This window comes from Malaclemys terrapin, chromosome 7, assembly GCF_027887155.1.
Source record: "Malaclemys terrapin pileata isolate rMalTer1 chromosome 7, rMalTer1.hap1, whole genome shotgun sequence".
Classification (NCBI taxonomy): Eukaryota; Metazoa; Chordata; order Testudines; family Emydidae; genus Malaclemys; species Malaclemys terrapin.
In genome coordinates, this window is record NC_071511.1 from 27,926,706 (window position 1) to 27,951,850 (window position 25,145).

Below are 25,145 nucleotides of genomic sequence, written 5' to 3' on the forward strand. Positions count from 1 at the left end.
ATTCCCACCAATGGGAGCTGTAGGAAGTGGAGGGAGCTGAGGGGCTCCATGCCTGCAGACGCTCCAAGTAAACAAAACGTGCCAACCCGCCAGCGGCTTACCCTGACAGGCCGGGAGCCAAAGTTTTCAAACCCCTGAAATACAGGGTCAGCTTATGAAAGGGTCATACAGTTTTTGCTATTTTTACCTATCTGTTTTGGGGGGTCAGCTTATAAACAAATGGGCTCATGAATGAGTATATACGGTAAATTAAAAGATAAAAATATTCTTGCTTTTACTCATGGCACTTGCTTTCCATGAGCATTCTTGTGAATAAAAACTCACTTGCCCGAATGTTTGAGAATAAGTGAAAAAAGAGTTGCAAATACCAGCAAAACAAATTGGGGTACTTTATTCGAAAGAATGTTCATGAATCCTCTTCAACTGTATTCCTTAATCTCTGTCAATAATATTTTTCATCCAATCAAATTCTAATACAGAAAATACAGAATCACGTAGTCATGATGTGTAAACCATCGCAAGGGAAAAAGTGATGGAAAAGAGAGGAAAATACTGACCTGAACTTGGATTTTGAGATAGTTTGACTAAAAGAAAAGGAAAACACATTTTTAAGAATATACAGAAACAATAATTTATACAATCCCTTCTCCTCGCAATGCTGTGCTTGGCAATCAAAACAATGGAATTACTCAAAGTTTGTGCATAAAAGTGTTTTCTCAACATAACGCTGCATGAATGCTGAAATACTATTGTCATCTGTTTACCATTGTTTTTCTGATATTCTTTACAAACATGAATTTTACATGAGAAAGAAAGGAAATTAAATCTTATCCTCTGGGGACTAAAAAATATATATAAAGCACAGGTATTTGCAGAGAAACAAATCCTGGATTTTAAATAGCTGTTTCAATGTGCTTTGGGACCCTTCTGGAAGAATGATGTTATGTGAATGAAAGTCATTATCACAATCGTTATGTTAGTGCTATATTCATATAGCAATCTAATAATTATCAATTTTAGCTACTTGTAAAATATGCATACGCCAGATCATGTTTCAATTATTAAAAGACATTAGTCTCTGTTGCATTTCTTAGGTTATGTCTCTTCTTTTCTTCTTGGTGTTTTTGAAGCAGCAAAATTAAAAGCTCTATAATCTTTCTAAATGTAAGGCTCAAATGGCTACTTTATGAAATATATCTATATTTGTCCTGACTTCAGAATTTTAGATAAAATTGTGGTTAGATTTTACCATGAATGACTAAAAGCCAAAGCATCTCACAAAGCTTGAGTATTTCAAAGCAAATATGTTTGAGAAGGTAAAAGAGAAAAAAATGGCTCTTTTTAATCCTAGGATGTTGGAAACACTTTGACATCTTAATTGGAGCTGTATGTACTCACCACAGACTGCCACAGCATGCTGGGCTCTCTCCTTCTCCGCTGACATTCTCAGTGTTCACAGATTCAGTTTCACTTGTCGGCATGCTTGCTGTCAGGAGATAAAATAAGTGTTAGATTTACAGCCAAAGCCAGCCAGTTACACGTGATTTGCTTTTATATCTTATTAAAAGAACACCTCTACTTGTTTAGGTTTACTAAGAGTTTTATTCAAAAGGCAGAAAAGAATAGCAGAAGGAAGTCACAGTGTAGTAGACTCTTTACCAGCCCCCCTTTTGTTGGCAAAGGTTAATGCACAGGACTCTAGGATGTAAAAGAGGATATTTCTGTTGTTTCAGCAATTTAACACTTCTATTGAAAACGTATGACAGAGTTCAGTGAAGAGACGTTGCACTCAGAAGATGCTGTATGGACAAAGGACTATGCCTGACCTAGTTTGTGAGACCTCTTTTGTGTGATGTGTTTCAGTATCATATTTGAGGTTCTTTCAGAGCCATACCAGAAGAAAGGTAATAGTTAAGTCCCAGCTAACATGCCTGGCAATTCCAATAAGTGCAATAAAGGTCCTTTCAAACAGAAGAGAAGAGAAGCCATCACACTCTGATCAATCAGTCAAAGTTGAGCACTCTCTATTTTTATTTTCCAAATTAAAAAAGTAAAACATGAAGGCGAGGAGTTAGGAGGTAATTATATCTGAAAATATGACAAGAGTAGACAGGAAGGAGCACTGGAAATGGTGCAATGGGTAATACAAAGGATAAGGAGGATTGCCCATGATAAAAGGGGATTATAAAATTTGTTACATGCCAGTGATTTACTATACATATGGTGAAATCACTACTGAGTAATTAGCAACCGTGGTTAATGGTTTGTTAGACAAAATCAGCTGATATTGGTCACACTCACTGATCCTCAATTCTACAGAGGCATAAGGAGATACCCACATGCTGCAAAAGGAGTTAAGGAAGCAGGAATGAGCATAACTATCAGCAGTTCCAGAACTGAACATTATTTCTTTGGCTGTGCTTGTCAACACGAAAGGAAAACCTTAGCACACAGACTACAAAGGCTTACTCTTGCCCCTTTATGAGATGGGGATGTCATCGTAAGTAGGAAAACAAGAGTGAGGATAGAAGTAGCATTGAAGTCACTGGGGAGTAGCAAGGGCAACGGCCAATTAGATTTTTGCTTTTAGTATCTTAGCAACTGTTGCTGGGATCATTGTAGGCTGTTTCTGTATCTAAGGTTTTCTTACCAAACTGATAACTAAAAAGTTTTTTTATATCATTGTTTTTTGTGAATTTTTTGTCTTTGTTACCGTTGCTGGAATGATAGTCCTGAAGACTGAAGGGCCACATTTCCATTTACACTTTGGCTTCTTTACACCACTCTGGCGTTAGCTAGTATTTATTCTCCACAAGTCAGGTACAGAACAGGCATTATAAGCTTCTCCACACTGACCTGCCAAATTGCATCAAACCTGACCTAGACAGACCACCTCTAGGTGGCAAGGGGTAGTTCAGTTTGCATACCCAGTCATTCCTGGACTTGATGGTGAGACTGCCAACTCTACATTAGCCAGATTCTCAGCAAATGTTTGCAACAGCTGAGGATCTGGTGCTACAAATACATCATTACATGAAATTTCACACCTCCTCAGTGTTGCATTACAAAGATAAGAAACAAGATCTAAAATACTCATGCAATTGTTCAAACAATAGAAGACAGTCCAGTCATTAAACACTGCAAGATAGATTTTTGTTTCACATGGTTCCTTTGTTTAAGATAGTTCTTTTAACATAATATAAGCAGCTTCTTTATACTGAACTTAAATCACTCATGTGCCTAGTTGGCAGATGTGCATAATTTACTATATAATGTTTTTCTATATAAATGAGACAAAACATTTAAAAAATCAACAATTAATACCGTAAGTCTTGTATGAAAATTATAGTTAAAGTTGCAAAAGAGTTCAAAAGGGATTATTTTAATGTTCAACAATAAGTCATTGGCAGTCACGATTTCCTACTTAGGATGCTGTCTCATGTCTACAGTTTAAAGAGTTGCCAAGTTTTCTTCCTCTCGTAAGTCCTGAAATATTATGCCATATGATTTTGCAAGCAGAAAAATCAACATTTTAGCATTGCAAAAGAAGAAAAAATATAGTTTATCTTTTATAACATAAATTGGTATTATTGAACTAAACATGAAACAAAACTTCAGTTGTTTTGAACAACTGGAAAACCACCAAACTTTCCATATAAAGGGTAATGAAACATTAAAATATTTTGGAAAGAAGTCTGAATCTTTAACACACAGCTTGGGTTATTGTATGAATGAAAAAGTAAACCTCAGGACTTCCACTGATGAATTAATATAGGGGTTTGGTGTAGCTGAGCACAGACATACGTATAGTCATTTGTTGAAAAAGCTTGTCATTTATGAAGATCAACTTCAAACTATAAACGCACAAAAGATGAGCTCTGTATACCATCCAAACAACTTTGTTTTGAACTATTCATATTACTCCCAAGAGCAATATTTTATTTTATTTCTGTCCGTTATAATAATCTCTTCATGTTAAAATAAGGGAGGGGAAATAAAAAACCACTATGTTTAAAATTACGTTAAGATGAATTATTGTGTAAGATACAGAAAGTATTTTAAACTGGGAAAATATTAGTTTATTATAATTATCAGTGCTTTTTTTAAAAAAAAAATTAAGACATCAAGTGCCCTCAGGCCCCAGTTCAAGAAAGCACTTAAGTATATATTTAAGTCCATTCCTGTTCAGCACAGCACTAAATCAGTTGTTTACATGCGGTTCCTGAATAAGAATGCTTTCAATGTGCATCAAGGCCTAAATGTCACCATATAATTGTACCTGTGTTTCTTTAAGATACTGGAAAAGCAGAAGTACTCTACTGTACTAGGGGTTGTGATAGTTGCTATGGTGACTAGTGGGTTGCTGGATTTTTTTTCTTCTGTGTAGTAGAATAAGCAGTTATATTTAAACTACCCAATTCAGAGGATACATTAATTCTCCTTTTCTTAGACAATTTCCCTGTTCACAATTCTTCTGAGAATTTTTGCATGGATACATTTTTCTTCACATTTGCTCAGAACCCCTTCCACTTCCCTCCCACAACTCTTTTATGAATAATGTTAAGCCTGATCCCGCACAATTGACATCAATAAGAATTATGCACCTTATTTCAATGGGAGGAAGATAGGCTTCCTGGGACAAAGTTTCCTCTCAGATGTGCCAGTGGAGTTATTCTGTATTTACACTGGTGTAACAGAGCAGAATATGACCCTCTGTCTTCTGTTGGAGTTCTGCAGCCTTTTTACTTGCCAAAACTGGAAATGGCTTCTTTGTAGATGGGGGGGAGAGGATGGAGCTTTACCAAGTGCCTGATCTTGCAATTCTTATTCACTTGAGTAATCAGTGAGATCAGGACTCAATTCATAGAAATAAATGCATACTTCAGCACTACCTTATTTCCCTCTCACATACACCAGTGCAAATCAGGAATGACTCCAGTGAGATCAGTGGAGCTCCAATGGTATAAAACAGACGTCAAGCAGAAGGGGAATTAGGCCCACTGTTTCCAGGCTGTAGTATCCATACATCCGACAAAAATGGGAAGCTCAGGTCTTGTAGCACAGATCTATTGATTGTCCTCCAGTTAGAAAACACGAAATGGAAGCTTTCTGCTACTATCCTGTTTCTTATAAAGTGTCACTCACTGATAGGGTGTATTTATTTATTTTAAATAAATATCAGATTGTTTATAAAACAGGGAAAAACATAAAAATAATATAATTTTAAGATAAGCCTAGAGTTCAATCCTAGCGAGATTCTATTACCGGTCAATACACAGTCAGAAATTTCACCCCACTTTTCCTGAATTTAGCTGCTTTAAGAAAAATAAAGGTTCTAGGTAAAATCCTAGGCCCTGTTGAAGTCATTAGGAGTTTTGCCATTGACTACAATGAGGCCAGGATTTCACCCTGTTTCTAACAGGGTCCTAATGCGGGCAGGGGACTGGACTCGATGACCTCTCGAGGTCCCTTCCAGTCCTAGAATCTATGAATCTATGAATCTAATCAATCCTGTTTCAATTTGTGATATTGTAGGTGTACTGTTGGGAAAAAGTGTGGGGAGCAATGATAGAATAATAGACAATATAGGGGACATTAGAAACCTAACATGTATTAAACTCTAATAATAAGCCAACAGAGAGGCTTGGTAGTAGTACTATGAATGGCAGTATAGAGAGACCAAGCTTCAGGAGTGATAACAAGTCTTTCAGTCCCAAGTGGAACTCAGTAGCAACACTGCACGAGCACACCCACCCTAGATCATCCAAACTGGCACTGGCATCTGCACTGAACAGGCTGAGTTATATGACCACAGCCTTTTAAGGAGAAGGAGTTTATGGGGGGAAATAACAGTGTATAGGATGAATCAGTGGAAAACCTTATGAGCTTAATGAGACTGGCCTTCTGTTAGAGTTCAGGTGTGCTAAGCGAGAGACATGTTTTTCCTCCCTAGAAAATATGAATGCACAGAAATACCCAGGGATTATCTTCTTTATTAAGATTTGCTCCCTTTTTTTGGTGCTCCCCTGGAAAGTTCGTCTAGAGCACTAGACAATAACACCGTCATTCAAATTATATGAATCAATTTCAAATGTAATGTGATTGTTTTAAGCAATATAAACACCGCATGCAACATTTGATATTTTCCAAAGCATACAGTATTTAGGTCAAATATATCAGCTTTTGCCAGACTCTTAGCTGTTATTCAACTAAAATGATTGTGCCTTTCCACCGTAAAGCTGGTTGCTCCAATAATTCTGTTATACGTGGGATTTGCAACTATATATCCCTTATTAATATCATTGTGACTTGGACAAGTTGCTATTTCTGTGATTTTCTAAAAATACACTGCAGAAGTTTTTTAAGCCAAGCTTATTTGTTTAACAGAAACATATCTATTTGTTTACCCGCCTACGTCTGGGAAGTACATGAACTTTCTAAAGGTTGGCATTTTAAAGACTGACCAGCTGATGAAGGGGCAAGTTAAACAGTTTATCATTGAAAATTTCCCAGGTATCCTTAAATTGTAATTCAGGTCATTTCTACAGGAGATCTTTAATAAACACACACATCTCCTAATCCAAAGAACTGAGTAGAACTGGTGTTCAAATCACACATGATGGAATTTCTGAGTTTTTTTTCAGTTTGCTTTTTTTTTTAAACCTAGGAAATTGCAAACAATAAAGCACATTAAAAGAACATTATTATAGTTGCAAAATCAAACACTCTAAAGTTAGGAAATGCCAGAATTAAGGTTGCCTGTGCAACCTTAATCTGGCCTCCCAGCTAGTATACATTATGATACAGTCTTTAATTATAAAATTACATAATATTTTTAAACACCGAATCGCTGCCTCATTTGTTGCAGAAATTGGAAGGTATGTAGAAAATGAATTGGGGCACTATACTCGCTGACATTGAAGCCACTCAGTGTTTGCGCTTAAGAGATCCTTACTGGGAGGGAGCTGCTCTGTGCCACACCATAGCTATGGGACTTGTTTATCCCCTACAGAGTTAGGACTTATGTGCACTAAAGGGGTATAAATTTTAGTGTGCACTAGTGTTTTGCACACAAACTGGCATGGACTAAAAGTTTCCTGCTGTGCTTTAATGTAATCCTGTTTCAAATAGAACTACATTAACACACATGCAGGAATTTTTAGTGCATGCCAGCAGGGTCCACACAGGCCAGTTTGTGTGCAACACGCTAGTGCACATTAGAATTTATACCCTTTAGTGCAGACTAATGCAGCATGTAGACAAGCCCTTAATGTTGATCCTGTCAATATTCGTTCCGATTGGTTCTCACTTTCCGCTGGCAACCCCACTGAAGGTCTGGTGCAGGTGGGGAGGCTTTGGTAGCCTGGCTCCGAATAGTAATAGTATAAATGCGTCCGCTCTCCATGCAGATGTACCAAATGAACTAGCCCTCCACAGATTACTTGAGATCTAAGGGATTACTGCATGGGTCTTGGGAACCTGGTATACTCAATAAAACAGATGGAGAACATGATTTATCTGGAACTAGCTGAGGAAAGAGGGCCTAATCTTGCAGTCCTTCTGCAATCTTTCCATGGAGGTGGAGGTTCATGAAAAAATACATATGGCTGGAAGAGAATGGTTTAGGGTGGGATTTTTAAGTGCACAGTAGGAGCCTAACTGTGATCCCATTGAAGTCAATAGAAAAATTCTCATTGACATACACAGGAGCAGAGTTAGGCCAATGCTGACTGTTTTTGAAAATCCAACTCTCAAAGTCAAAGGCCCCAATCCTACAGTCCTCTCTTACACATGAATGGTCTCAATGGTTTAGCTGGTTCACTTCCAGTATATATGAAAAACTACTGCCATCTTTTAGCATGTTTTAAAAAGGTATTCCAGCTCGTAAAAGTTATCCAAGCCGCTAGAAAAGTAGATTGAATAGTTCAAGCAGTACAAATAATTTCAAATTGAATCAACAAGACCATTTAAAATATCTAGTAAGGATTTTCCTGAAATGTTTTACAGATATTTTGTTCAATTAGCAGATATACTTACTTATAGGATATAATCTAATATCAAAATAATTTACTTGAATTTTACATTTTGTTTATTTTTTCTAGTATTTTCCTTAAAGTGCATTTCCTGTATCCTCTCAATTTACAAATTTCTGTTTGGATTGATATTTTTCATATCATAAATAACTGGGTCAGATTTGTCAAATGCACTCCAAATCTTAGCTGCTATTTAACAAAAGTCACTGCCTCACCACAACAAGTAAGCCATTGCGCTGATAATTCTGTTGTACGCAGGATTTTAAACTAGAACTAGATCTTCCTAATTGCTATCATTGTGATTTTGACAAGTTGCTATGTTTGCCATTATTTAAAGGATGTAGACGGGAAATTATCAACTACATTTTAAAAGTCTTTCCATAGGAAAAAAAATTAAGAAGACGAAAGGAAAAAAGTACACAGCATAAGAACATTGTATTTAGTTTGTTACATTTTGCATTCATTGTGGGGGGGACACAACAATCGAAGCAATAGACAGTTCTAAAACATGCTGTTCTAAACTTACACTATAATCAATTATACAGCTTCTGAAATGCTTTGGTAGGTTTTTTCATATTTGAATTTAAGAGATGCTTTTCTATCTGGCTCACTTGCCTTTTGAAAAGGTAAGCCTACGCTTAAACTAAAACACTCTCAAACAAAGGCACACTTCAGTGGAAATCTAAATGGATAAAAATGAGCCTTTAGAAAGTTAAAGCACTGCAAACAGCAATCTGTTTGAAGCATGCATTTGAAATAGCAGATCATTTACATGCATGATGCATGTCTGCATGCAAAAGCTGTTTATTTCTATATTTTTAAAAAGGCATATATGTTTTCAAGAACCAACATATAAAATGCATCATTTGCACAAAAGAATGCTCAACTTCAAAACAGAACACATTTTACCATGTTTATTGGAAGAACTGCTAAAGCAGCTAAATCTGCCTTTCTTCTTTTCCATTAAGTCATCCAATGTAACCCCTTCGTGTTAAGTATATGTAATCCCATCATTTACGCAGTAGATGGCAGCAGTTGCAATGCAAAAAAATAAAAATGTGTCCACATATACAATACAAGAAATGTCAGACAAAACACAGAATGAAATTACCAGCCGCACAACTCATCTAAAATCTTTCACCACTTACACTGATTTCTGCATTTTGGGCCAAATCCTTGCCCCTTTGGAGTCAATGGGAGTTGTTTCACTGAATTTGAAGGAACGGGGATTTGGTGCATAATTAAAATAACAGTTTATGAAGTATCTTAGCAATTTATTTTTCATCTTAATAGTTAGAATGTGTGCTATTATTCAACAGTACCTAACACTCACTGGTTAACAGAAAAAATTTTACAGAATTACAAGGGTATCATATAAAACAGGGGTTCTCAAACTGGGGGGTCAGGACTGCTCAGGGGGTTGTGAGGTTATTACATGGGGGGGGGGGGAGGTGAACTGTCAGCCTCCACCCCAAACCCTGCTTTGCCTCCAACATTTATAATAGTGTTAAATATATAAAAACATATTTTTAATTTATAAGGGGGGGGGTTGCATTCAGAGGCTTGCTATTTGAAAGGGGTCACCAGTACAAAAGTTTGAGAATCACTGATATAAAATGTTTAAGTTACAGAAGACAGAGGCATAGGTTAAAATTTCAAAAATGATGAACTGACTTAGGAATCTAAATCCCACTTTAAAAGTACGTAGGTCACTTAGCCTAACCCCCATTGATTTAGGCTCCTAAGTGACTCAAGCACTTTTGAGTATTTTATCCAGTTTAATTTTGCAGTGATTGCAGGACTGAGTCCCTTATTTCTGAATGTGCAGAGATCAGACACACGTCTGTGATCATGAACGTTCCACGTGGAAAAGGGGCATGAATGGAGCTAGCAGGTCTACACTTTATGCTAAAGAATCCTTTCCGGAAATTAGTAATTTGTAGGAGTATATTTGGAAGGTGACCACATTTATCTCGCAAGTCTTTACAGACCTTTCCTGGAAGCTCATTATTCTGGTGCTTGTCATTTAAACTTCACTAAGCTCCCAAACCAGAAATTCAGCTTCATAATGCAGACAAGAGGGCTCCTTCCTTCACGGAAGGTATCTGCTGAATATCTACATAGAGATCTTGCCTCCTTTTATGCACACCTCCACATGTAATCTGAAATGCAGCAGAGCACCTTCAGATAACCTTTGAGTGTCAAATGGAAGGAAGTGAGGCCACTTTGCAGCCTTACTCCTTCTTCACACATTGCCACAGATCATGCACAAAATTATATTCGGTTCTACTTTTTAAAACACATTTGCACCAATAGGCTAAGAGATTGCCTATTCAGTGGAAATTTCCATTCAGCGTACATAAGTGGGCCTGCTTAGTGCCAATACGACACTGGCAAATCATTAGTTTATTGTATAACAAAAACCAGTGCACTTTTGCACAGCACATTATAAAACCTTTATGACTCAGTCAAATCAAAACTCATTTTCACTTAGTATCCTGAAGGGCACAACTACAACCAGAGACCTTCTCAGATGCTTACATGTGCTTTGTTTGTTCCATAGGGTGAAATAGACTTAAAGCCTGTGTTTCTGCCCACAGGAGGATCACCCATATCTCAGCTGCACGTGAGGATCTAGCCCATTGGTGTTTTCATCACCCTAATTTTTGTTCATTTTGTTCATTTTTTTCTGCTTGAGATCAAAGCAGGTGGCATCCCTGCAGGCCAAGGTGAAAGTAGGGGGAAAGTATGGGTACAATTTGCAAAAGTGCCTAAGTGACTTAGGAGTTTTAGTGCTATTAACAAACACACATTTAGCAATAAGGACCCTAGGTCCCATTGACTTTCATTGAGATATAGGCTCCTACGTGCCTACGTCACTTTTGAAACTGGGACTTAAGGCTTGTCAACACAAGTTTTGTACTGATTTAGCTATAATCGGCACCTAAACACTGGCAGATTTTTAAACTGATAGAGTTAAAATTATACAAAAACTGTGTAGGCACCTAAGTCACTTAAGAGTTTTTGAAAATTGTACCCACTGTCTAGAATCTTCCAAACAAGCTCAGCTAGTAGCTAAAATACATGGACTTATTTATTTACTTTGCAGATACTAGGGGAAAGATCTTTGGTGGTGCTAGAGCTCCACTAGGAACAGCTGAAGAAACAGGAGGGGAAAAAAGTGGCTTTAAGCCACTCCCTGACTTCTAGGGCTGTTGAAGGGCAATTTGGGGGTTCCTCTAAATAACATCTGGCTGCAAAGTCCCACTACAGCTTGGGGAATCTCCAGCTTGCCAGATCTGCCAGCTATCTGGCTGCTTTCCGCTGCTGGAACAGTACAAAACAGCCCGAGGAGGAACTGAAGCTCTGTCCCTCAGTGTCTAAAAGCTGACGGCATTCAAAGGAGACATTAACAGTTCAAAGACAATGCAGCACCAATGGAGTTCTGATAAATGCATTAGGGTCCAGATTTTCAAAGAACTCTCACTGAAGTTAATAGGAATAATGAGAGTGCTGTGGTGATTAGTTAGTTAGTACAGGGCTTTGAAAATGTAACCTGCTAAGTGCTCAGCAGCAGAGTTGTATTGTATTGGTTGAAATGACTCTCCTCTGTCATTCCTCATATATTTCTCATGTTATCAGTTTAGTTTTGACATAGGATAAATAACTGTCCTTGCCCCTGCAAGGCTGCCCATGGTCTGAACATCCATGTCAAGGTTTTTCCCAAAAATGTGTTTTAATTACTTTCTCCTGCAAATTCCCTGCCCTGAAAGTATCTTCTGACAATTAACATAACCTAAAATAACATAATCATTAACAATGTACAGACAAAGGCTGCCCCATTCTTTCCACAGCTAAGTAAAGACATGGTTCTGCTGTATGGGGGAACCTAACCCACAGAAAAGCCATTCCCAGATCTCCACAGCCTGTTGCAAGCCACTGAGCACTGCTCTGGGGCAGGTCTCTTTAGGGCAGTGCAAGTATAGGTCTGAGATTAGGGCAGGCTGCCAAAGGGATGGGATCTGGCCACTACATCTGCAAATGTCATGGGTCTCCTGGCCAACAACCCCATTAGTGGCTGCATGGATGTACAGCAATCTGCCATTGAGTTGGGCAAGAAGATTGTGACCTTGTATAAGTCCCATGCACAAGGTCTGTTTTCTCAGGTTTTGTTCAGTGACCACTGTGACATTGCACTCCATATTTTTATAAAAATATGTTTGTAAGGGTGGATACGATGTAACTGGAATATACTTTATGCAAAAGGTCTCTTGTAAGGTATCATTAAAAGCTTATAATCTACTGAGTGTCATCATCCTATTTGTATGAATGTATCATTCTTGTATCTGAAAGTAGGAATATGAAATATAACTCTGAGGTTCTACTGTAATTATGCAAAGTGTGGGCAATTAATAGTGGTTTGGAATCTTGATGGCTCCCATTAACTAGGACAATTGGTTGTAGATGGCTCTGTTTACTTGTAAGCCTTCCTGTATACGTGCTGGGTAATGAAGTCTCACAGGACATGTGAACATGTCACATGATACTGGAATCCATCTTTAATCCAGTGCTTTCCCATTTAGATGGAGGGGGGGAACCCAGAGAGAGACAAAGGATTCCCGCCTTGTGCCAAAGCTGTAAAAGGGGGTGGAATAGAAGAAAGGGATCCCAGTCATGTGGAATCCCCTGCTTTTCATCTAAGATGCCTGCTGGAACTAACAAGAACTGTACCAGGGGAAAGGATTGGGCCCAGACTAAGAAGGAGTCTAGTCTGTGAAAGAAGCTTATTGAAACATCTCTGAGGGTGAGATTTACCTGTATTCAGTTTCTTAATGTATTAGGCTTAGACTTGCGTGTTTTGGCTTTATTTTACTTGGTAACTTACTTTGTTCTGTTATTACTTGGAACCACTTAAATCCTACTTTTTAGTCTTAATAAAATCACTTTTGTTTATTATTGAACCCAGAGTAAGTGATTAGTACCTGGGGGAGCAAACAGCTGTGCATATCTCTTTATCAATGTTATAGAGGGCGGACAATTTATGAGTTTACCCTGTATAAGCTTTATACAGAGTAAAATGGATTTATTTAGGGTTCAGACCCCATTGGGAGCTGGGTGTCTGGGTGCTGAAGACAGGAGCACTTCGTAAGCTGTTTTCAGTTAAGTCTGCAGCTTTGGGGGTGTGGTTCAGACTCTGGGCCTGTGTTGCAGCAGGCTTGCGTGTCTGACTCAACAAGACAGGGTTCTGGAGGCCCAAACTGGCAGAGAAAATGGCCTCGGGGTAGTCTCAGCACATCAGGTGACAGTCCCAACGGGGTCTCTGTGACCGAACCATCACAACCACCATGTGGACACAGACTGTACTCTCTAAAACATACAAATTTCTTTTATTTATCTTAGTCTTTTATACTGACACCCATTACGCCAGTATATGAGTGCTTTCCACATAAGATCAATAGCAATAGCAATGCTTAGTGAACTCCAGACTGTCTCTGCCTCTTCTGCCTTTCAAGGATAAAAACTCTGCATGGGGTGTCTTTTATACATATACATTACCCCTTTTAGGTAACAACACCAGCCCAAGCTTGCCTCCCACTCTCCCACAGTATCAAGGATAAAACTCTGTTTCCTCTAAGACAGTAACATGGGTTCAGACTTTATTGGCACTGTGAACCAAAAGTCTAATCTTCTGGAATCTGGAACTCTGGGGACAGGAGTTAGCCTAAATATTATTTTTATGTGACAATTAGTTCCAAAACCAAAAAAATGATTTCAATAAATTTCAGGAACAAACCACACAATATTTACCAGTTTTGACAAACATTATGCCTGGAAATCATTTCTAGCTACAACGCTGATTTGCAAATCAATGAAGTATTACATTGATGTTCAAAAGCTAAGACATTATTGAAATATTTTAAACATATGGTAACAAATATGTTTAAAAGAATGCAGTTTCTTATAATTAAATAACAATACTATACTAGCAATATCAATAACAATGAATATGTATTAATGTAATAAGGAATACTGTTCCGAGTTTCTGTCCATGACAAATCACTCCTTGCCAGATTCTGATATCTCTAATTATACTGAATAGTATCTTGCTGGGTAAATAGCTCCCACTGGTTCCAGTAGAACTATCTGAGGAGTACTCAACATAAATAAGGGTGTCAAAATCTGGCCCTCAACCTCCAATCTTATGGGTAACCTCATTTCGTTAAGAAACCCCACAACAGAAATGTTTTAATTCCACATGGTCACTCATCTACAGCATCATACATTTCATATTAAAACTTTAATCACTACTTTTCAAATAAAGTAGAAAGTATAAAAACCTTTCCATTAGAGGTATATTTGAAATTTCTGAGTTACACAGACTTTAGCTGACAACTACAAACCATGTACAATTGTTGCAAAGTCATAAAATTAACCTCTTCATTGTAGACATTTCTGCTAAGACTTTTTGGTGTAGAAGCATTTGAGGACTTTCATGATATAAATCTGAAGGTGTTAAAACATTTATTGTTACCATTGTCATTATTACAGTACTCTATAATAGGTGAACTATATAAAGAAAGCAACAGTGACCGTTTTTTAATGTTGACTAAAAGTCCACAAAGATTTCAAGTATTTCACCTCATGTAAACACTCCTCATAAAGATATCTTCATATACCATGCTTAGGGCTTCTCTACATGGCAAATTACTACACGGCAAATTGGTGCACTGTGGAGTCACACCCTGGCTTGCTGTACGTTAACCCACTGCCTAGACCTAGCCTTAACTGCTAGACAAGAGGGGATGTCTGAGGTGTAATTTCTTTCCTCACAGAATTAGTGGAAACCATCTTTTTTAACACAATAGAAGGCTTAAACATTTAATCTTTAGGTTTTTCCTCAATGTCTCCTGTTTCTTGGGGTTTGAATGTGGAGTTAAGAATGTACTTTTCTGAGCCATTTTCTTCTAACTCTAATACACACAGCCACTGACAATCATATATCCCTTTTGGCTATGCCAGTAAGAGTCTAGATTTGAAATGTCATTGAGTTGCATGCAATTTGTATAGCCACTATTATTTTAGAAACCAAAAATAAAATAGAAAACCTTTATAAAACAATGCTTTTCAAACCTTAATAGTGGGTATCAAAATAGAGTGTGGATCACGGTTTGTACAGGAGTAAAGCAGGGCAAAATCTGGGGATACGTTTCCAGTCCATTTGTTATGGCAGTAGGTAAATGAATATTAATAAAGATGTGGATACTGCAAATTTTTACACAACACTAAATTAGTATAGTAATATTTGATATGCTATATCCTCTCCCTTATTTCAACTTTTCTCCAAGCAGTCCAATTGTCTTTCAGTGGGAGTATAAAGTGTAAAGAATACGTACTGTTCCGTTTGCCTTCTTCATCACCCTCCTCCTCATTCTCAGGGTCAATGTCTTCTGCCTGTGTAATCCAATCTAAATATCCCTTCAGATCCTCTTCAAGCTGCTGCTTTTCACGCAGCTTCTGAAAGTCCCCTCGGGCTTTGGCTTTTTCTCTTTCCTTGGAAAATTCCCTATTGAATTCAGATAAAACAGAACAAATATTGATTTTAAGGCTGCATGGCATTTTTGACAAGGAATCTACATTGAAGACTAGATTTGACACAGCAAAAGAACTAAAGATACTATACAGAAGATTTGAAAGATTTGTTCAAAGCAAGACTGTGGTGCTAAAAGTTCATGCCAAATTTCTTTCAAGCTACACTTTTCATAACTGGTAATACATACAGTTTATAAAAATCAAGAATTCTATTTACCAAAGAGTACAGTTTCTATGATTTTGGCCTCTACACTCTTTGAAGCCTCAACTGTTGTGAAATTTAAGTCTAATTAAAAAACTTAAACATTATTCTGTCCGGCTCCACCACAATTTATACTCCCGGTTTTAGCAACGTACTCCCCAACTGAACTGAGGGTACTTTGAGAGAGTGCTGCTTCCAACACAAAAAGAAGATGGTGGTTTAGACTTGCCCTCACCTCTGCTAACTCTGAGTTAGGTGCTTTGCCAAAACTATTTATGTCAGTACATGTCCTGACTATGCTTCGCAGACAAAGGATCTCCCTTAGATTGTCTTACTTTCCATTAGGTCAAGTAGAGAGGTTGCTCAAGATTCTGATCCTTTTTCCCCTTTGTTCTCTGTGAGAAGGCCTCCCAAATCCTGTTACTCATAAATCAGGATTATGCCCTTTTGACTGGTTGTCCATTTGTTAGGAAATATATTCTATCTAGTTCAGCCTTTTGTGATTCCATTCATCCCTTGTGCCACTTCTTATCACGAGATTATCTTCAAATGGTGTGTGGCTCATACTCTGCCCTTACTTATACCCGGGTGTTACCACAATGACTTCCAACTTTCTTGCAACATGCACTTTGACACATGGTCCACACAGATTTTTGAGACACATTGTGCAATATCATGGCTGTGAGCTCCAGGTCTTCCTTTGCTAGAGTGTTCAAACATTTTCTAAGGTGCTTAAGTACCAATAGATATGGTACTTGTGTAAAGAACCATAGGTTGCAAATAGGTTACAAGTGATAGTACTGTCACTATAGGACTTCTTGCAAAAGACTGAAGGGTCCTCATCTTAAACCTATCATTGGACCTAATTTTGTCCACAGATAGGCTGGCAACTCTTCCATTGGATTCAATAGGAGTTTTGCCCTTCTACCAGGGGAAGGAATTGGTCCCATTATTTGGAAAGTAAAGCATACTCTATTGGAAAATTTCCAGCCAGTTTGTGACAGGGCACAAAAGAAGCTTAACAAAGAGGTATTCATATAGATACCTCTGAAATAAGATGGGCTAGATTGTGTCTATCAGGCTGGCCCACATTTATATGGGTGATTATTACAAAGAAAATGCCCATCGTTTGGGTTTCACTTTAATGAAATGACATTACAGCGTGGGGAACAACTAATTGAATTTTTAATTCAATCGTTTACAAAAATATTACAACTGCTAGGTATTAGAAACTAAATAAAATGGTTTACATCAAATGTAGGTATGCAGACCAGATATTTGTACTTCAGCTCCACTTCTAATCCAGTTTAAAAGATCTAATAGTGATCAATACATTGCACAGGGAAAGACAGAATAGACACCTCAAGCAAACAAGCATTGCAAAAGAAATGCCCACCCCCAATAATCCCACACTGGCCAATTTTTAAACCAGTGCAAGTAAGAGAAGAATTTGGCCTTCTGTATTTTTAATAGAACACTCATTTAGATATTTATGTTGATAGATTTATTGAAAGTTAAGAAAATTAGTGACTTTCTGGAAAGAAAACTGCAGACTTATGAGAAGGGGCCAACTCTTGGGCAGTGCACTTATGTCCAGTTTGGCAGGGTGGATGGAATCCCTCCCAAACCGGTGGCAGAAAGTGGGACAGCCAGGGAGACACACCCTATGCTCCCCTTAGGAGAGGAGTTTTGGCCAGTGAATTTGTGTAGCCCTGTGTCTGATGACCCACATTCCTCCATCCACTTTGTTACAGAGAGTGCCAACTGGGAGCTGTGCTCCCTGATGTACAGGTAGTGCAGTCCCCTTGGGCACAGGGCTGTATTAAGGAATAAGTATAGGCACATACCTAAGGCTTCCACCCTGGCTATGCCATTGAAATTGCAACTTTCATTTAAAAATAAATTATGTTTCTAGACGTCACTGTTGCCAAGAAAACCTTGTAAACATTACCTGATTGTAACTAATGCAGACAGCCTGAAACAATAGCTTTGAGAGGCATGAACTGCCCTGTTCATTTTAATAGAGTATTCAGTTCCATTCTCTGAGTCCTCCCCCTGCAGAATCTTCTTGGTTGACTGGAGGCTGAGTCATCCCTCACCCATACAGAACCCAGCCCTCTTGAAGGCAAGGAGCAGTAGTCCAGTGAGGGAACTGTACTCCAAAGAGGAGCAGGGGCAAGCTACCACCAGCCCTTGTGTGGATCGGTGGCCCCTGACACGGCTACTCCAGGGAGAGGAGTGATTATAGTGCAGGGGCATAACCTACTTATAACCCTCACTAGTTTATTAATAAGAAGAACCTATCAGCTGCAATGATTTTAATACTGTTTAAAGAATTGTGAGAATATGTAAATAAATCTAAAAAATAAATAGAGTAGAATCTACTTAGTTTTCTCTTGTTTGGAATGATTGTATAATTTATAGTTTGCAGTGTTGTTGTAGTCGTGTTGGTCATGAGAGAGACAAGGTAGGTGAGGTAATATCTTTTATTGGTGGAAGGGACAAGCTTTCGAGCTTCACAGGAAGAGGAAGAGCTCTGCAAAGCTCAAAAGCTTGTCCCTTCCACAAACAGAAACTGGTCCAATAAATGATATTACCTCACCTAGCTGTTCTCGCTGTATAATTTACACATGAAGGAGATCAGTTTATACTGCTCTCATTCACTGTAGCATTCCATGTAAATAAAAGATATTTTGAGGGGATTCACACATGATGCAACTCCAAACTATATATATTTGACCCATTACTTCAAGAGCAATGGCATTAGTATTTGGTTGAATGGTGAGCTCAATAAAGCAGCTGTACTTGTAATTGTCACGAAAACTGGAAATGTATATTCAAGCCTAACCCAAACCATCAGTGGCAGAAGCAATGTGGGAAAAAATCCCTTTGAATTTACAGCAACATTTCCATAAAATTCACAGACTGTCCATAGTCCCTGATAAACCCCAGTGTCCGCAGACTGGTACACCTTACAGAAGATAGTCTGGATTTATGCTGACCTTTGTGGAAGTGGGAGCTATATCCGTATTAATAGAGAAAGCAGTGGGAGCCCGCAACTAAATATGATATCCTCACACTCTGAATTTCAACTGTTATACCCTGAAAATTTTTTCATTCCATATCACATATTTCTAAAAGGTATGGATCAGTGGTTCTCAAACTATTGTACCGGTGACCCTTTTCACATAGCAAGCCTCTGAGTGCAACCCCCCTTAAAAATTAAAAACACTTGTTTATATATTTAACACCATTATAAATGCTGGAGGCAAAGCGGGGTTTAGGGTGGAGGCTGACAGCTTGCGACCCCCCATGTAATAACCTCATGACCCCCTGAGAGGACCCGACCCCCAGTTTGAGAACCCCTAGATTGTTCATACCACTAGATTTACCACTGCAGGCCCTCCACTGCCAATCCTATATTTTTAAAGCTTAGTTTGCCAACCGACAAAGTCTACACTGGTGTAAACTTCTTCAGAAATGTCCCCTTTAGGTATTTCTTTTTTCCTAAAGGAACTACTACTCAGGGATATGTCAGGATCTAAAAAGTTCTTCCCCATTAAATTTTTATACAGAGCTCAGTGACCATAGACAGTTTAAGAAGCTTTAATGAGCTCCTCCTTACAATTAAACCTGTTCTCTCCACCCTTTCTCAGTTTGGTACAGTTGTTCATTAAGGGCTGAAATTCAAACACAGCCAAACACAGGTAATGAGCAATTTTAGTATAAATTTTATGTCTCTTTATTTAGTGTAGGAACTGAATTTTATCAGCCCTCATCAGAAAATACTTCCCAGTTAACGTGATGTCACAAGGAAAATTGTTGAAGCCCTTATCCTTTTGAAGCTAGTAACTTTTCTTCACGTGAAATGACATATTAGAAAATAAATGTGAGTTTTAATCAAATAAGAACTGCAGAATTTAGCTCAAATATTTTTAATAAGATATGTGCAATCATAGGTACAGAGTTGTGTTGCCAATACTGTATGACATGTAAATAATAGAAAGCTTCTTATTTTTAAATATTACATCTAAGTTTGGTGTCAGTATACTACCTTCCTAGAGTGGCGTAAAAGTGTTCCATGAACTGCTTTGGGCCTTTTCACAAAGCAAATATATTAATTGTTTAATTTATTCAAGAATTAAAGAGCTCTTCACATGCAATCACTCCACTTTTGTCTTTCACTTGATATTGGAGAAACTAAATATGGAGACATTTACTACAGCTCTTCCCAGTTAGGATTTATTCAACAAAATTAGATTTGATATACACAGAACACAATCCTGATTTATTAGATGGCATTTTAATGAAGCTGGAGAACACCAGCACTCACTTTCCCTTTACTATTCTCCACCAAGCATCCCGAGAGGAGATACTTAAAAAGGACATCTCCTTTTACAAAAATATTTATGAAAAAAAAGCCCCTCAGCAGATCTGTCTGAGAATTAAGTTCTTTATTGCAAATTTTAAAAAGTTTAGTTGTTTGGGCAGACAGGGTCATAAGTCCTTTAGAACAATGGTTCTCAACCAGGGATATGTGTATCCCTGGGGGTACGCAGAGGTCTTCCAGGGGGTACATCAACTCGCCTAGATATTTGCCTAGTTTTACAACAGGCTACATAAAAATCACTAGCGAAGTCAGTACAAACTAAAATTTCATACAGACAATGACTTGTTTATATTGCCCTATAGACTGAAATGTAAGTACAATATTTATATTCCAATTGATTTACTTTATAATGATATGGTATACATGAGAAAGTAAGCAATTTTTCAGTAATAGTGTGCTCTGACACTTCTGTATTTTTATGTCTGATTTTGTAAGCAAGTAGTTTTTAAGTGAGGTGAAAGTTGGGGGTACCCAAGACAAACCAGACTCCTGAAAGGAGCGCAGTAGTCTAGAAAGGTTGAGAGCCACTGCTTTAGAAAATCCTGTTTGCTTCATAGAAGGCTGGTTTTAAGCCCATATTGGATACAGAGGGTACAAAAGGGGCAGTGCTCGTTTCCGTGATTTGCCCACTTAGCTGTGGGTCTGCTATCCCAGAGGTGGTATCTCTTGAGAAAATAGCTACCCTGGTGTGCTGTGGAATCAAGACAAGGGACTTTTGTTGGCTGCTGCTACGACTTTTTACTTTGCTCAGTTAAGTTGTTCAGGTTTGCTTCATAAGAGTGATGGATATATGATGTTTGTGGGTTAAGCACTATTGAAAGCTGCCGCTATTGAAAGGATCAAAGTAAAACAAGTCATTTAAGAAAAGAAACATTTGGCACGGCTGCTACTTTTAGCAGCACTTCATTCATGGCTGAACCAGCTTTTAACTTTCACTTTTTATTAAAATAAGTGCACGTGGGGAATTAAGCACAGTCCTCTACATACATAGTTAATTTTTTGGGGTGATTTTAAACAAAGCATAGAAGTCAGGCATTGTCATGGTGAAGTGTGACTGCAATTTATCAGTGGGGGAAGTTGCAGCAGCATTTTATCCCCAAGATTATGATGTTTTTCACTTTTATTTTTAAAAAAGCTGACCATACAAGGAAGTGTAATTCCCTTCATGGGTCTCCATTTAAAACCATGCGTTAACTTCAATGGAGTTGAATAGGTTTAACTGAGTGCAGAATTTGGCTGTATGGTAGGTTTTCTGTCACAGTACAACGGCGAAAAAATCATCCCTTAGACATACACACCTGGCCTTCTCTGAAATTAATAGAAACCATGTGTGCATGTCGGAGAGCAGAATTTCGCCATATCGGATAAGCTTGTTATCACTATAGTCTTCATAGGTGTCCTCCCCCAAATTTGATTGGGCCAGACTCTGCTTTCACATCAGTGTAAACTATAAACTTTGGCAGAGTTACTTTGGGTACACTAGCATATATGAGCTCAAACTCTGGCCTACTGCCTATAAAATCTCAGTTTAAAAATAAAGCTCTTTTAATGAGCATTTAACAAGCATATGAGTCAACAAACTTCTATTTTTGTTTTAACTCCTACAGTTTAAAAACAGCCAAACTGATTACTGATTCATATTTTTAAACACAACATGCTCCCAGGCTAAGACTCTGTAGGCCAGCCTGCCAACATTGCGAGGGATACCTTTTTGCAAGTCTGGCCTAATGAGAAACACTTCTACAAAGTCTTAAAATCAAATATGTTTTTCATCAACTTCTCTATTTTCTTTCAAAGTAGCCTCTTCCTTCAAAGTAACCTGCTTTTTGATTAGTGACCTATAATCTACCTAATTCTGATTTCCCCTTCTTCCCAAATACAGTACCACTGAATCAGGAGACACAGTCTGCCTGTAACGTGACTGTCCATTGATCAAGTTCAACATGATCATAATTTGTAGCACAGACAGGTCCTTAATAATATTCTGTAACCAGAGAAAAGCTTTCTAAAGTCCTGTCTACTCTACAAAAGGCAGCCGTATTATAACTGAGTCAAAGTCAGTTGAAAGAACAGGAGTACTTGTGGCACCTTAGAGACTAACAAATTTATTAGTTAGTCTCTAAGGTGCCACAAGTACTCCTGTTCTTTTTGCGGATACAGACTAACACGGCTGCTACTCTGAAAAAAGTCAGTTGAGTTTGCAGTGCCGATGTGAGATCATTGAGTACAGAATTGCTTACAGATTCCTCTTCAAGAATCCAGTGTATTTAGTGACTGAACTGGCAGCTTTGCTCCTTGCTGACTAAAAATGGTCTTTTGTCTCTTTGCCAAATGAGGATCTGGAGACTGCCCCCTGATCAGTTTATCTATGCAAGTACAGTACCACCTGCAACAAGCAATGCTGAGGGAAAAGCAGGGCCAACGAGAAGGGGGGAAGCCAGTACAAATTACTGGGGTCCAGCAGTCCGGAAGGGGGCCCGGCTTCCCCAGCTTCCTCCCCCCATCATAGGCCCTGCTTAGCCGGTCCACCCTTGCTGGGGTGCCCGAAAAATTTTTTTCACAGGGGCCCGAACCTGCTCTCGGCAGCCCTGGGCAAAAGCATACAAACTGAAGCGGTGTACATTCATGCCCTGATACTTTGGAGCAATTATTTCATGCCAGGTCTTTCTAAAGAAGCCAAATGGTTCCTGCTGCTATGCATAAATGGAGATTCTCTCTTTATATTGGGATAGATTTTCTTCTGTCGGGGAGAACTGCTTAGCATAGCAGAGTGGCGGTGGGGGACATGCAGTCTGGGAGCTGGTTACATCTCTGATTCTCTGCCTGGCTCAGCGTAACTCGGAGCAGGTTAGACCAACCATAGAGTCCTTAAAGGACCATCTCCTAAATGAGAATAGCCAGAACACAGCACTGAGAACCACTTATATAATCTACCCAGCCATCAATGCAGATTCCCCAAATTCCCATTTGTCTGAAGAGAGGATTCACAGAATAATGGAATTTTTTGTACTTACATGCTTACAATGTGGATGAATAGCACATAGAGAGGGTTTCATGGAGTAGTAACCGAAACAATCAATGAATTAGCAGACTCAAATCAGACAAAGAATTCAAACTTTAAACAGTACAAATAAATATACACAAGCACTCACACCCGGTTGCACATATACCATGAAACAGAGAGACAAATAAAATAGACAAACTATAATGTAGACTATATCCTTAATTACTGGGTTTTTATATACAGTATAGTTACTTGCTCTGTTGCACGTCTACAATAACTGTATGCTGGATCCTGCAGTCTTTATTTATCCTGAACTCCTATTGATCCCAGTGGGAGTTAAGCTCAGGTGAGGAGGATTGGGTCCTTTATAAGGAAAACATTATGATATTCACTTCCTTTATTTAGTTAATGTAGTCAGTTAGAGTTAGCAATTGAGCAAAATATACAGTACATTCTAGCCATGGCAGTCCTGGTGCAGTTCTGCTGCACAAAGGAATGCAGCAAGAGGTGACAGACTTCTGCAGGGGTAGTGGACTCCTTGAATGGCATGGAGCCAGCTCAATGCAAGTTGCTGGCTTGTTAGCACACATGACTGTAAAGTGGAGACCTACTGGTTCTATGATGGAGTTGTCCTGCTATGTGTGTGGGCAACCTGAAGGTGTGCTGCATTTCTCCTAGGAAGGAACCTTTTTGAATCAGCACTAAACAAAGGCATGATGGATTTATTAGTGGAAGATACATTGTGGAAGGGTGCTTTTTATGTGTGTTACTACATCTTTTAATGGGTTCAATCTGCCAAGGTGGTACCTGATGACAGAACAAGGAGTAATGGTCTCAAGTTGCAGTTGGGGAGGTTTAAGTTGGATATTAGGAAAAACTTTTTCACTAGGAGGGTGGTGAAGCACTGGCATGGGTTACCTAGGGAGGTGGTGGAATCTCCTTCCTTAGAGGTTTTTAAGGTCAGGCTTGACAAAGCCCTGATTGGGATGATTTAGTTGGGAATTGGTCCTACTTTGAGCAGGGGGTTGAACTAGATGACCTCTTGAGGTCCCTTCCAACCCTGATATTCTATGATTCTATGAATGTAATGAGCACCCTCAAGACCCATAACATTTTTGGAGTTGATTGTGCTCACCACCTTCCAAGAAGTGATAAGCACCTCACAGGATCAAGCTTTATTTATTTAATGTTATGACAAAGTCAGACTTTTATTTCAGTCAGCCATGTGATCACTCGCACAACAATAAAATAACATAGTTCAGTTCATAACCTGCAAAATTCTAGAGCTGAATACCATTTCCTCTCCTTTCTCATGTATGCTTTGTTTATTTATGTACTTTTTATCTTTTCCTTTTGCTTTTTTTCTATTAAGCCTTTGCTCTGCCAAGAAAAGGAACACTGTCAAAATCTGTTCATTTTCCTTTAGCCAGGAGACTATGGATGACAGTTCACTGCCATTTTCTATTTTGTGTATCATTATTTAAATGTCTTTTTCTATGATTTTTCCATGTGTACTGTAGACAAGGATTCTTAGGTGTACATGCTTATCTTGGCTAGCATATTTTACATTACATGAACTGATTATCATTGCGGGTGAGATTAGCATGTATGAGTGCTGTGCTCTTAGTTCCTAGAATTATTTTACACATATATTGCTGCATTGCAAATAGTGTCATAGTAATGAGATGCAAAAAAAAAAATTAAAACTATTTTAGTAACCTGTAAGACTTTCATGTAGAAGGATATATATATAAGGACATGTCAAATCATATGCTTTGGTGTTCTTAAGTAAGGAAGTAAATGCAACTTACAGAGATTTATTAATGTGTGTTTGAAAGATCTTCTTATTTGTTCCCATGGCTACCCAAAGAAGTACTAATGCCTTCAGAAGAATACAACCTCCAATGATAAGGACTGTCTTGAGGA

The 25,145-nt window shown here is 38.3% G+C and overlaps 1 protein-coding gene across 2 annotated transcripts in view; it reads right to left on the reverse strand.

Annotated features, from left to right (window-relative positions):
• CACNA1D (calcium voltage-gated channel subunit alpha1 D) overlaps positions 1-25,145 on the reverse strand; it is a 398,008-nt gene that overhangs the window by 135,755 nt on the left and 237,108 nt on the right. The window contains exons 9-12 of one of the 2 annotated variants that reach the window (XM_054033681.1): positions 15,428-15,597; positions 8,943-9,017; positions 1,399-1,486; positions 558-584 (exon numbers count right to left, since the gene is read on the reverse strand). In XM_054033681.1, the coding sequence (XP_053889656.1) occupies positions 558-584; positions 1,399-1,486; positions 8,943-9,017; positions 15,428-15,597 (360 nt within the window). The remainder of the gene's footprint in view (positions 1-557; positions 585-1,398; positions 1,487-8,942; positions 9,018-15,427; positions 15,598-25,145) is intronic. The other variant, XM_054033680.1, reaches the window with a different exon arrangement.